The 13,862-nt window shown below is 50.0% G+C and overlaps 1 protein-coding gene and 1 long non-coding RNA gene across 3 annotated transcripts; one reads left to right on the forward strand and one right to left on the reverse strand.

Annotated features, from left to right (window-relative positions):
• Positions 1 to 10,053: 10,053 nt before the first annotated feature.
• Positions 10,054 to 10,828, reverse strand: LOC130456077 (uncharacterized). Its single transcript, XR_008914348.1, has 2 exons — positions 10,372 to 10,828; positions 10,054 to 10,258 (listed from the first exon to the last, which is right to left on the reverse strand). It is a non-coding gene; the product is annotated as an uncharacterized LOC130456077 (long non-coding RNA).
• LOC100028348 (fizzy-related protein homolog) lies at positions 10,656 to 12,978 on the forward strand. 2 transcript variants are annotated; one of them, XM_056808721.1, is made up of 2 exons: positions 10,656 to 10,831; positions 11,127 to 12,978. In XM_056808721.1, the coding sequence occupies exon 2, from the start codon at positions 11,470 to 11,472 to the stop codon at positions 12,832 to 12,834; it is 1,365 nt and encodes a 454-aa protein (XP_056664699.1). In that variant the 5' UTR covers positions 10,656 to 10,831; positions 11,127 to 11,469; the 3' UTR covers positions 12,835 to 12,978. The 2 variants fall into 2 exon arrangements, with proteins under 2 accessions (XP_056664699.1, XP_056664697.1); XM_056808719.1 differs by having other exon boundaries at positions 11,152 to 12,978.
• The last annotated feature ends 884 nt before the right edge of the window (positions 12,979 to 13,862 follow it).

The raw sequence follows: 13,862 nt of genomic DNA on the forward strand, positions 1-13,862 counted from the left end.
CCGCTTCCCGGGGCTCAAAGGCGCCTAGCCCCGCCTCTTGCGCCTTCCGACCCCGCCCTCTCGACTCTAGTCCCCGCCCCTTAGTATCAGGCCCCGCCTCCTCCGCCTTTCACCTCCTCCTCCTTGTCTTAGGGAAAGCCTGACCTCCTGCCCCCGGGGGTTCTCCAGCTCCTTTGTGCAGTGACTAGTTCTCTGGGTTTGCTTCTGCTTTGGCGCCTCGCGCCACCCTTCTCCAACAATCCCGAACCCCAGGCCCAAAGACTGGGCTCCTATGTGGGGCAGCATAGAAGACTTAGCTGAATAGATAAAGAATAAAGTAATCGGACCTAAAAAACTATGGGCAGCTCCTTCTCTCTGTTCATCTCCAATTTTTACTCTCTAGGGCTTATCGATGCATAATTGTTTGCATGTTGGCCCGCTCTGCTCCCATTAGACTGTGAGCTCCTTGTGGGCAGGATCTATCTTTTCCTTTTCTTTGTATCTCCGGAATTTAGCCCCATGACTAACACATAGTAGGGGCTTAATAAATGTTAATTGCCTGATTGACAGTGACTAAAAGTCTGCAAATGGAAAGAACAACCATCAAATGATGAAATTCAACATTGGGTAATCCCGATGGCCAAACTTGGTCCTGGTATAGGAAATTCTCAGGTGAGGAACCTCCTAACACCACAAATCAGTCCTTTCTCTGCAACTTATAGTTGTACCAAGTGACCTAGACTACTGAAAGGAAAAACAACTTATTCAGTCACATAACTGGCAGGACTTGAACTCAGTGCTCTAACATGGCCAGTTCTCTATCCATTATGCCCCACTGCCTTATAGCAGAGAAGGAAAACTGTACTCTTTCCCTTTTTGCAGAGACGCAGGCCTATGGATATGAAACATTGCATATACTGTCAGACTCTGTTGACATTGGGATAAATTTTGTTGAACTTTTGTTTCATTTTCTTTTTTATTCTGACCATTTCACTCTTCTCCTAAGAAGCTACAGTGGCTCTGTGTTGCCTCTAGAATGAAATACAAAACCATTAGCCAGCTGTGGTGGTGGTAATGTCCAGAGAAGAGCAGAGGGCATATACAAGGGATGTTACGAAGGTAGAATGCACAGGACTTGGCAAGTGATGAGTTATGGCAAGTGAGAGAGGGTGAGGAGTCCAGAATGGTCCCTAGATTGGGAGTCAAGACAGCGGGGAGGATGATAGTCCTCTCAATAGTAATTGGAAAGTTAGGATGAGGGGAGACTGATGGGCAAAAGATTATCTGATCAGTTTTGGACATGCTGAATTTAAGATATTTGAGGGACATCCAAATCTCGATGTCCAATAGGTAACTGGCGATGCAAAACTAAGATCATGAGAGAGGTTAGGGCTGGACAAATAGATCTCAGAATCATCTGCATAAAGAGGATAATTGATTCCAGGGCATCTGCTTAGGTGATCAAGAAAAATAGGAACGAGAGAGAAGAGGTGGCCCAGGACAGCCTTGGAGAACACCCCTAGTTTGTGGGTCTGAAGATACAGCCAAGAGACTGAGAAATGGTCAGACAGCTAAGAGGGGAGTGAGGAGAGAGTCATATGTGGAAAATCTAGAGCAGAGAAATCATCTTTTCAGGGACCGAGCGGCTACCGGTCTGCCTAAAAAGGGGCAAATTGACCCAGCTCAGAAGTAGGGCAGGTTAAAACTTCCATGCCAATTAGTAGTGGGATCCGACCTGTGAGGGCCTCATTCCACTTCCAACTTCAGAGAGCTAGAGAGGCTCAGTTTAAAAAATATATTAAGTAGTGTAAATGCTTATATGGGCTATTTGTTTTCCTTCCCCCCCCCCCCACCCTAGAAAAGAATATCCTGAAACTGTTGGGAAACAACAAACCAGATAATGGTTAGAAAAACTGCTTTTGCCAAACAGTGAACACATAAAAAGTTCTCCCATTTAATATTTTGTAATTATTCGAAGAATTATTCACTTCGACAATCACATTGGAGACCCATAAAGCATTGCTATCCCATAGGACATGAATGTAGCATGTTACATACTGCACTTACTCTTGCAACCCAAATTAGGAGTAGTAGATTTGCTTCCCAGAGCATGGCTGCCTACTTGTTCCTTCAGGGTTCTAGGTGAGGGGTAGGGAGTACGTTCTCTAGTGTTCTTACTCATCAGCTCTCTAGCATCATCTAGTCCATATCTCTTCAATATTAATTAACATCGATTAGCCTTTAGAAAGGGATTTGTGCCAAAAAACGACAGCAAGGCCAGAATTCCCACAATGGGTCCCTCAGCTGGGGCATACTCTCTCCTCAGGTCCTGGAGCAGTCGACTCAGAATAAAGTGGCCGTAAGAAAATATTCGCCTCACCAAATTCATTTCTGGCTATGGCATAGCTGCCGGATGCACTGCTCCCCTCCTCCCTGCCCCAGGAGCTCAGCGACCAGGGCTAAATCACTGGGGGACTGTATCAAACCGGTTATTCTTCAAAGCCGGCTCGTCACTGCTGCATCTACTGCTGGACTCTGCTATGGACGCCAACAGGTGGTGTCTGGTAGCTTTTCAAAGCTCACTGGGACATCTCCCGGCCAAATTCATCTCGGATACCCCTTTGCTTAGGGTCAAGACCCAAAAGAGACAGAAAAGGGGAAGGCACCATGCATTCCTGGCCATCTGGGATCTGGGTGGGATAAACAACGGAGAGTTGACAGAAGGCCAATGGGCGCTGACTCTCCTCCACCAGGGCTGAGACCACTTCCTTTTCTTCCACACTTCAAAGCTATGAGGTAAGAGAGAGAGATTCTGGGATCTTTTCTATATACATCCAGGTCTGGCGCAACAACCAATTACAAGACTTTTTGTTACCATCATACAATAACAATTCTCAAAACTTCTCAGACCCTTAAAGGGTTCTCAAGATCCTTTCAGGGTATCCATGGGGCAAAACTCTTTTCAAAATATTGTTAAGACGTTTTTTCCTATTAAAATACTCCTCTCTTTTCCAACTACCAATCTGTGAGAGGTCAGATTTTCTTCATACATACTACAACGGAAACAACATATCGCAACAGACTCAATAAATAAGCAGAGATAAGAATCCAATTATCTTCTGTTAAGCCAGATATTTAAAAGGTTTCCCCAAATATGTAAAACAGCGCCATTCTCCTCGAAAATTTGTTTTGTTTGGAAACATATAATTATTTTTCATAAAAATATGTTATTGATGTTAACATGTAATGGGTGTGGGGGGCATCTAGGTGGCTCAGTGGATTGAGAACCAGCCAATTCAAATTTGCCCTCAGACACTTCCTAGCTGAGTGACCCTGGACAAGTCACTTAACCCCCATTGCCTAGCCCTTACCACTCTTCTGCTTTGGAATTGATACTTGGATAGAGAGCCAGGTCTGAAGATGGGAAGTCCTGGGTTTAAACATGGCCTCAGACACGTCCCAGCTGTGTGACCCTGAGCAGGTCACTTAATCCCCATGGCCTAGCCTTTACCACTCTTCTGTCTTGGAACAAATACACAGTATTGATTCTAAGATGGAAGGTGAGGGGTTAAAAAAAAGCAAGTAACATGATCACCTCCCACAGAGGTGCCCAAGTATTCATCTGTGTGCGAGAGGGAAGCATGAGGGAAGAACAAGAGAGAGAACTTGATCTCTGTAATGAGGCTCTGTAAGAGTGAACCATATTAGCCAAATAAATCTCCTTGGGTGCCCCATGGATTATCAGAGGGGATTGGAAGAGATCTACAATCCTAGGATGCTGTGAGTGACCTTGGGCAAGTCTCTTTCCTCTTTCTGGGACTTAGGCTCCTCTCCCGTCAAGTGAGGGATTTGGATAGAAGGGACTATGAGGGCCCTCCCAGATCTACGTTGGAGATCTGATAAACTCGTGGTTAGACACACATCACCGGGAGAAATGCATTTGGAAGGGCTTTTTGAAGTTAGAAATGGGTTCACTGGTTTTGTCCTTCCCAATTAATTGTACAACAATGAATTTGGTTAAAACAGAAGAACAAAGAACTACGTCCATGCAGAGGAATGTTTACTTCAGTGTTCACGGGGTTGCCAGAGTGTGTTGGGAGAAGCTGGAGCAGGAGTATGCACATTCCCAAGGAAGAAGAAAGAAGAGGAGTCCCTAACTTTGGTCCCAAGCAGCAATACAGCCATGGAGAGAGACAGACAGACAGACAGAGGACTGATGCAGAAGTCCTGACAGGCACCGATAGCATGCTTCCTTGTTGGGCTGATCTTTCCTGGTGTGGGCCATGATGCTCCTCTGGGGAAAGACATGACCTCCAGAGGACCCCTGGGGACATGAACGTCTCTTCCCTCTCTGAACGTCTCTTCCCTGAGAAGGGTCAAACAGGCCCCTGGTTGGCACTTATGAAGGATTGGGCATGAACTGGACCAACCCTCTGCTCTGCAGAGAACAGAGCCCTGAGGGAATGTGCTAGCACAGCAATTCCTGTTTGGGTCCAGGGCAAGGGATTCTGGGTCACTGGTCAGGGCTGTCTAGGAAGCCAGGAGGCAGAATTCCATTCAGTTGCACTCTGGCCCAACTGGGCCCTTCCTCTAAGAGAGAGGAGGAGGTGCAGGTGGAGAGGACACTTGCCACCCTTCCACGCACCCACACTCTCACTTCCTCACAACTGCTGGGCTCAGATTGTTCCCCTCTGCTGCTCCCACACAGGGAACTCTGGGAAAAGGCCCCAGCCCTTTTGTCCACCTGACTTTCTAGAGCAGCACCATTCCTAACTGTCATTGCCAGGGGGAGGGAGGCTAAAGTTCTCTATTCTACAGGGCTGCTTCTTCATGGAATTCTGGGGTGAGGATGGGGGCTGCTTTGCCTCAGCTGGAAAAGCCCAGCAGGCAAAGGGAAGAAAGGGAACAACTGTTTCTGTGGCACCTACTGTGTGCCAGCCATTCTGCTCAGAGCTTTTTACAAACAGGATTTCATTGGCTCATGGCAACAACCCTGGGAGGTAGGTGTCCTCTTTACTCCAGTTCCCGTTTGACAGTTGAGGACCTCGAGGCAGACAGAGAAGCAGAGACTTGTCCAGAGTCTCCTGAAGCTAGGAAATGTCTGAGGGCAGATTTGAACTGGGGTCTTCTTGACTCTAGGCCCAGTGCTCTATCCACTGGGCCATGATCTGCTCCTTCCCTACCCACCCCAACCCACAGGAGCGCCAGCTCCAAAGTGCTTTCCTCTCCAAGTCCCAGGTCCTTCCCTGGGCCTCAGTTTCCTCATCTTTCAAACGAGGGTGTCAACCTGGGTGAGCCCTGAGGGCCCTCGTGGCTCTCCATCAACTTCCTTAGGGTCTCAGGGGACTGCATGGTCACAGGTTTTTCAGCAGCCTAACTTCCTTAGGGTCTCAGGGGACTGCATGGTCACAGGTTTTTCAGCAGCCTGATGGGAATGGGCGTCACTAGAATGATTGCAGAGCAGGGTCGGGGGTGGGGGTGGGGGGGCTTAGGCCAGGCTGGATCCCCCGGTTTCTGTCTCTAGGAGTTTGCTGGCAATCCGGTAGGGATTGGGGGCAGGGGACAGATTGCTTTGGCAAAGGGGACTTTGGAGAAGGTGTTGTTGAAGCATTTGTCAGAGCATTTGGAAAATCAACGTGGAAACATTGAGGCAGCCTGGGGTTAAAGGAGGCGGAGAGCTGGCAAGAAGGCCCCAGTTCCAGTCCTGCCTCTCCTGGAAGTCTGGCCCTGGGCAGGCAAGGCACTTCAGCCCTGAGTGCTTGTGCTAGGCCACTCTCTAAGAGGAACTCCCTGACCCACAAGCTGCCAGCCTGGCGGGTTGAGGGACTTTCCAAATTTCAGGATATCCCAAGAGGTCCGGTCCTCGTGCCTTTGTCTGTCTTCACTCGCTTGGACGGTCCTAACCCTTCCATGTCAGGTCACGTGATGCAGAGCAAAAGGCCCTGGCCTCTGGGGGAAGAGCTTCTGAGGGACCAGGGGCTAGTGAGCAGGAAATCAAAGAAAGAAGGAACTGGCCCCAGCTGTCTGAGCTGGAGAGTAGCAACCCCAGGGGCCCCCAGACACGGCTAACCCCCAGAGTCAGATGGCATGAGCTCTTCAGGCCACGTTCTGGTAGGCAGGGAGAGTTGGCCCAACTCCCAGGCCATCCGGGCCAAGCCCCTGGATTCACAGAGTTCTCTCGGGCCCCTTTCCAGCCGTTCAGGCCGCTCCAGCCAGCATTGGAGAAATGCTCAGTGTCAGCTCACTTCTGGGGAGGCAGGGAGGAAGAGAGCGAGTGTTGGCAAACCTGGGGGGCTGGCGCCCAGGCTTCTGGGGCAGGAGGGCGGGACCACCTGGAACATGGCTGTCAAGGACCTGGAGAGGACGAGTTCACCTGTGGCAACAACACTGGAGGATTTCCTAGGCCCAGCCTGAGGGAGCCTAGCAGGGAAGGCTCCCTTGTAGCAGAAGGAGGCCTAGGAGGGCTTCATGGAGGAGCCCTCGAGGGAAGTCAGGGATTGGCCCAGCTGAACAGGACACAAGCCCCTTCTGGCCAAGGGCTGAGCATGAGAGCTAAGGCCTGAGGCCTGGATGAGGGCCTTCACTGGCCTCCCGAGCCTTCCTTTCCTGTCTCCTCTCCTCTTCGCTCCCTTTCTAACTGGCCTCCCTCACAGCTCTGTCTTCTTGCCATCCCTTCTCCTGCCCAGGCCTTAGCTCTGCCAGTGGCCACAGGGTCCACAGGGAAGACCTCAGTGGGCCCAGAGAATGCCCCAAACACTGGAGCTGGAAGAACCCTTGAAGATCGTCTCTTCCACAGGCTTCGTCTGATAGATGACGACTTGGAGGCCCGGAAGGGGCAGAGACTGGTCACAACTCACTGGACTCCTCACAGGCTGAGCTTGGATTCCAGCCAGGCCTTCTCTGCCTCCACCGAAAGCAGGTGCCCTTGCCCCAAGTGCCACGGGGCACTCCCAAGAGCCCACCTTCCCCCTGATGGGCCTGGGGAGCCTCGCAGGGCTGGAGCCCTGGCCTGGAGGCCCCTGCTCTCCCTGGTGCCAGGGTTGAATCTGTCTGCAGGGATCCTGCCTTTGGGACTTCTGCTGTCTGTCTTCTAGGGAGAGGAGCAAATGCAAGACCCAAAGTGTGTCTGAAAATAGCCTCTTTGTTCTTTGTGGCCTGGCCCTTGCCTCTGCCTCTTCCCCAAGTGCCTTCATCCGTCCAGAGGCTTGGGGCTGGGCCAAACCCAATGCCAGCCCTCAGCCCTCCTGCTCCGTGGCCAAAGACAAGGGTGACCTCAAAGTCAATTCAGATGAATTCTCCAGGCCTTTGGATACAAACCCCCAACTTAGCCAGATGCACTCACTGAAAAAAATAATTTCAGCAGGCCCGAGAAGATAAATGAAGGCAATGAGGCTACATGTGACGTGACCTTTTACATGAAGAATAGCTTCCTGGGATGAATTTTTGCCCAACAAGGAGGCCAGAAACTGCACTTCTGTCCAGTTAATGGTGGCTCATGTGGGCAAGTGAGACCCAGAGATGTGACTCTATACTAAGTAAGCAATGAACATAAGAAGAGAGATGAAAGCAATCCCTGCCCTCAAGAAGCTCCTACTTGAGTAGTTGAGACACAAAGAAAGGAACAATGAAGTGATAGACAGAATAGATGGAAAATCATCAGCAGAGGGGAAGGTCCTGGCATGAAAGGGGGTCAGGAAAGGTTTCCCAAGAAGAATAGAGAACTTGAAGGAAGCCAAGGGAGTCCTGAGCTGGAGATGAGGAAGGAGAAGCTTTCAGGCATGAGGGACAGTCAATCCTTTCCTGGAGCTGGGCGGGCTCCTGATGTCTCTCTTCATCACTTCCGGACTCTGCATCTTCCTAGGATGCACCAGGGAGAGGCTGTGATGCGAATGGCCCCAAAGAATCCCCCTGACAAGTTCACACTCCCCTTTGGAGTTCCTGTTGAGCCAGAAGTCTAATTAGACCCTCAAGGTCATTGACAGATGAACCGCTACATCCACACCTGGCCTTTGGGAGGTCCATTTGGCCAACTCAATCCCAGCCAAGTGTTCTACCCTCCATCAAGATTTCTTGTGGAGGAGAAACCAGGTAGTGTAATGGATAGAGAAAAGGTCTGGAGTCGAGAGGACCCAGGTTCCAATCTGGCCTCAGACACTTCCTAGCTCCATGACTTTGGTCAAGTTACTTAATTCCATTGCCCAGCCCTTACTGCTCTTCTGCCTTGGAACCAATACACAGTGGTGATTCCAAGATGAAAGGTGAGGATTTAAAAAAATAATATATGCCAGAATTTTGCCGAGGATCAAAATCAGGGCCATTGACTTATAATCTGAAGATCCTATCCTCCTCCCTCTCCCTTCCTACCCACCATGTTAAAATCAGGGCACAGCTGACCCCTCCCCACTCTCTGAGCACCTTGTCCTTTCTCCATGGCTTCTCAAAGAACATGGATGATAGATAGTTCAGTAATTGTTCCTGTCAGGGCTTTCAAGATCCTAGGATGTCATTCATCTAGGCCTAGTGACTTAAACTCCTAAGGGCAGCTAGGGCTCACCTATTAGTTCCTAACATGCCTTGGGTGTCAATTCCCATTTTTGTTCTGTTCTTTCTAGTCCAAGAATCTCCCTAATCGAGAGGGAAAATGGAAACCAAGTAATAATTGAGCTGGTCTCCTTGCATTTTATTATCAGGCAAGGCCACTCATCAGCTCTAGACCTTAAAGGGTCCTCAGAGACCATCTAATCCAATTCTTTCATTTTACAGAGGAGGAAACTGAGGCTTGATAAGGGGAAGGAACTTGCCCAAGATTACAGTAGGATTCTAGTTCCAAAGCTCGAAGGGAAATCACAGGTCTAGCCCCCATCATTTTATAGGGGAGAATATGGAATTTCTGGAAATAAAGGAACTGTCCAAGATCACAGAGGTAACCAAAATAGGACTCACATCCTGGATTCAGGGCTTATCTTACTGCCTCCATTCTGCCTGTGGGTCACATGAAACAGTGAATTTCTTGAGTCCCAGGATTCCCAACTGCCTATGTAGCATCAGGGGATTAGTAGTGTTAACAGATGATAATTTTGGTGGCCGGGAATATAATCCATTGTGATCTCCTTGAAGGCAAGGGCTGGTTCATTTTGGTATTTTGTAGATCCATCGCCCCACATAGCATCTGGCACATAGTAGGTGCCTTATAAATGTTTATTGAATCATGGGCCCAGTTCATCATCTATCTTCAGGACCTGTCTGTCCATGATATACATCCAGCTCGATTAACTCCATAGGCTAACTCCAACTCAACAGAGGCCTGGTGTGGCTTTGCAAGGACCATCGCTCTCCTCTCTGAACCTCCAAAAGGGAAAGCTGCATCACCAATGCCTCATCCCTGTAACTGGGCATCCACATGATGGAAGCCTGGCTGATGAGTTTTCTTATCACCACGTAGAACTGAGAAAACAGAAGTAACAACTGATCAGCGGTGGGTGGGTGGCGGTCCTTGCAAAGCCACATCAGGCCTCCAGTGAGCTGAGACCCCAGAGTGTGGTAATAGTTGCCTTTCACTGAAAAACTGAGGTGAGGGGGACAGCCATGGCAGCCATGGGTCCTCTTCCAGAAACCAACGGGGGGACGGGGAATCTCTTTAATGGATGGGCCCTCCCATGTTGGTTGGCTTGGCTGGCCAGAAGCTGTGGACTTTCCGGGAAGCAGTGAAAATCTAGGGTGAAATGCAAAATGCCTCACTTGTTAGTAATCCCACCAAGTGCTTGGTGTTTAGAGGATCTGAAGTCTCGGCTTCCTGGGCCGATGTGAGAGTGGCTAGCATTGTTACTCCTTTAATTTACTTGTCCTGCTGGCAATGTTGAGGCAGCTGGCGGCACACTGGGCACCGAGTCAGGAAGTCCTGACTTCAAATCCAACCCCTGATACTTACTAGCTGTGGGATCTGTGGCAAGTCACTTAACCTCTGCCTGCCTCAGTTTCTTCAACTGTAAACTGGGGATAATAACTGTTGTAATATAGTATAACATAGAATACAATGAATATAATATAACAATAAATAGAATACAACACAAGTAGTTATATAATGAAGTGAGATATTTATTTTGTAAAAACCGCTTAGTACAGTGCTGCCATGTTAGAGAAACACCCATTCCTTTCCCTTTTGCGTTTTAGCATTTCTTTTGTGTGTAGGACATGCAAATTTGGTCGACTTCGGTGTCTTCCGTGTTCACACCTTCACCTCCGAAGATCCCTCCGCTCCTCTTCTCCGGGAGAGTCATTCCTACAAGGAATGAAGAATCAAAAGGAAGTGAGGCAAAAAGCCGTTGAGCAGAAAGCGATGCATTAACTGGAGTCTGGCAGGAAATGCACCGCTTTGCTCCCTTAGTTCCCCACCTCTGCCAAGAAGCCAAGACGGGGCGCTTTCTCCACTCTTCTTGTCCGCTGCCGCCCCCGCCCTTGGACCCCGTGTGCTCCCGCTAGCGCGTGCCCCATTTCTCCCGATTCTTCCTGCTCTGGTATCCATCCGTCCAGGCAGTGGTCACTTTCCAGGCCATTGGGGATGGGCAGAGGGAAGGAGAGAGTGAGATGTAAGCACCCTAGGTCACTATGCGGGCGGGTCCTGGGGCTATCTGTGAGGTGGGACTGCCGCGTGGTAAAGGGGGTACCTTTTATGGTCGAGCCCCACCCTGCCCCACCCTGACTCCCCCCAGACATCTAGGGCTCCGGGAGAAAGGGAGCCATAGGGAGTCAGGCCCCCTATAGAGCCAGACTGACCTTGGCCTTCTGGCTCTTGTGGATCCAGACCGCCCCACTTGGCCTTCGATCCAGCTACGTCAGCATTGGAAGACCAGACGTGAGTGTCAGTTTGCCCTGCCCTGCCCTGCCCTGCCCTGCCCTGCCCTGCCCTGCCCTGGCCCCCCCCCCGCCCCCCCCCCCCCCCCCCGCCCCGCGCGCGGTCCTCCTGCTCTCCAGTTCCAGACCCGGTTCTGAGCCTTCCCCCCTTCCCACCTGTCCTCCTGTCCTCCTACCCTACCCATCAGCCTCTTCCAGTTCCAGACCCAGGTTCTGAGCCTTCTCTCCCATTCATGCTCCACCCCTCAGCCCCAGCCCCAGCCCCAACCCCAGCCCAAAAGGTATCCTCTCTACAGGAGTTCAACTAACCTTTGCCATCAGGGCTTCGTCCATCCAGACCCCAGGAATCGGGCTCTGCCTCCTCTCCAACAAGGTACCTTCCACAGGAACCAGACCGCCCTTGGCTGTTGGTCCTTGCAGGACCAAGCACCCAGTCTGAGGCTGCCCTCCCCCCTCCCCCTTCTGAGATCAGCCCAGGCATCTCCATTTGAGACAGACAGCCATAGTGGGAAAGCCAGACAGCTGAATGTGAGGAGGGTACCTCTGTGGGCCTATCCCTACTCCCCACACTGGCTCACTGTGACATCTGAAGAGAACTCGAAAGATAGGCAAGTTGACTGTGTCCTTGTGGGGGCCAAGATGAGCTTGAGAAGGACACTGTCTAGTTCTCAGATGTCCTCTTCCAACAAATATGGAGACCGCTTCATTCCCTTCAGAACTGAAGCCAAATGGAACCTGACGTTCCATAGATCTAACAACCCCGAGAAATCATTTACGGCAGAAGATACAGGGGCCAGTGGCCAAAGTGGGCTCGTCTACTCTGCCTTGCTGGAGAATGAGCTGCTGGGAGGTGGGATCCGAAGACTGCAGAACCAAACCTCCAGCCCACAGGAGGAGAATCTCTTCACATATACTCCCAGCGCTAAGCGCTGGAGACCTGATGACAGTCACAAAGTCTCGCCATATTCCTTATCCTCCATCAGCAACCAAAGCCAGGTATTACTATCTTCTCCGGCGAAATCCCACAGAAAAATCTCCAATTTCCCGTTCAAAATCCTTGAAGCCCCAAATCTAAGAGATGATTTTAATCTAAATCTGCTAGACTGGTCTTCCCTCGATGTAATCACTGTGGGTTTGGGCACTTCTGTTTACCTCTGGGGTGCCAGGCCAGGCCAGATAACCAGACTCTGTGACTTGTCTCTGGAAGAAGATATTGTGACCTCTGTGAGCTGTTCGGAGAGGGGGAAACTGGTAGGAGTTGGCACACAAAAAGGTTTTGTACAGATCTGGGACATAATGGTGGGGAAGAAACTGCTCACCATGGGAGGCCACAGAGACAGAGTTGGTGCACTGGCCTGGAACGCGGACCAGATTTCTTCTGGGAGCAGAGATACGAGGATCCTCCAGAGAGATATCCGGGCATCACCACAGCAGTCTCAACGGAGTCTGCTAGGTCACATTCAGGAAGTGTGTGGGCTGAAGTGGTCCATAAATCACCAGCTTCTAGCCTCTGGTGGAAATGACAAGAAGCTTCTGATCTGGAACCATTCTAGCGAAAAGCCTCTCCAGCAGTACACCAATCATAAGACAACCGTGAAAGCCATTACATGGTCTCCTCACCAGCATGGCCTGCTAGCATTGAATGGTGGGAAAAGTAGCCATGGCATCCAGTTCTGGGACACGTTGACAGGACATCGTCTCAAATACATCGATACGGGTTCTCATGTGTGCAACCTGGCCTGGTCCAAAAATGACAATGAGCTGGTGAGCACTCATGGCTACAAGGAAAACGAGATCATCCTCTGGAAATACCCTTCCCTGACACAAATAGCCAAACTCACAGGTCATTCCCGCCGAGTTTTACATCTGGCAATGTCCCCTGATGGAGAATCGATAATCACAGGGGCTGGAGATAGGACCCTTCGATTTTGGAATGTTTTTCCCAAAACCCATTCAGCAAACGAATGTGCATCTGTCCTTAATCTCTTCACTAGCATTCGGTAGCTTCCCAACCTTACACACCAGGAGCACCATCATCAAAACAAACGCCCTAATTTAAATAATCAAACTTGGAAGCTAGAAGGGAGAGGTCAATGAGGAAGCAGATCTGGAAGAATCTCTGCGATTCTTAATAAATTCCTAATTGAACATCATTGAATAGTATTTGGGCAGGGAATGGGGTTGGGCTGGGAGAGATTGCTATCAGAACTTGGAAATCCATTATTCACAAAAGGCAGAACCAAGCCGAATGTTGCATGTCCATTTTCTATGCTGTTCAGGAGTGTCAGGCCAGGACCAACACAATTGGAAAACTCTCTTGTGCTCCATCCATTCTGGAAAGAGGCACACCACACAAAACTATTTCTGCTTTTTCATTGTTCCCCGGAGGAGAATGAGGAATGGAAATGGAGAGCCTGCTCGTGGACTAGACTTTCTCCAAATGGGCTGCCCCATTCTGGAAGTTGCAGGCTGGAGAGGCAGCATTTTCCAAGTAAAAGGAGGTGGGAAGTACAAAACAGGGATTTTTCAAGGGGCTCACAAATGGGATTGGGATAGCAGCCCCTAGAAGGTGACAAAACTAGGTATTCCCATACAGAAGGGGAATAAAATTCTATGGGGGCTCTCTGATGCCTGTGACTTAATGGAAGCAATCAAAAAACATTTATTATGGGTTTACCATGTGCTAGACAATGTGTTAAGTACTGAGGATTCAAAGGTCAAAACAGGCCTGGCTGCAGGGAGCTCACAATCTAATGAGTCAGTGACAAATCACTAGGTACTAGGAAGGTATAAACTTCCAAGAGCTTGATTTTTCTTCATTCCTGGAGGACAAACGATCTCTCCCCACGTCTCTCTCTCCTCTCCTCTCCTCTCCTCTCCTCTCCTCTCCTCTCCTCTCCTCTCCTCTCCTCTCCTCTCCTCTCCTCTCCCCTCTTCCTTTCTCTGCACTGCCCCCACCTCCTTTTCTCCCTTTCTCCCTCTTCTTCTCTCTCCCTGCTTCTGCCTCCCTATCTCTCTCTTTTTCTCTCTCT

This window comes from Monodelphis domestica, chromosome X (genome assembly GCF_027887165.1).
Source record: "Monodelphis domestica isolate mMonDom1 chromosome X, mMonDom1.pri, whole genome shotgun sequence".
NCBI classification, from domain to species: Eukaryota; Metazoa; Chordata; class Mammalia; order Didelphimorphia; family Didelphidae; genus Monodelphis; species Monodelphis domestica.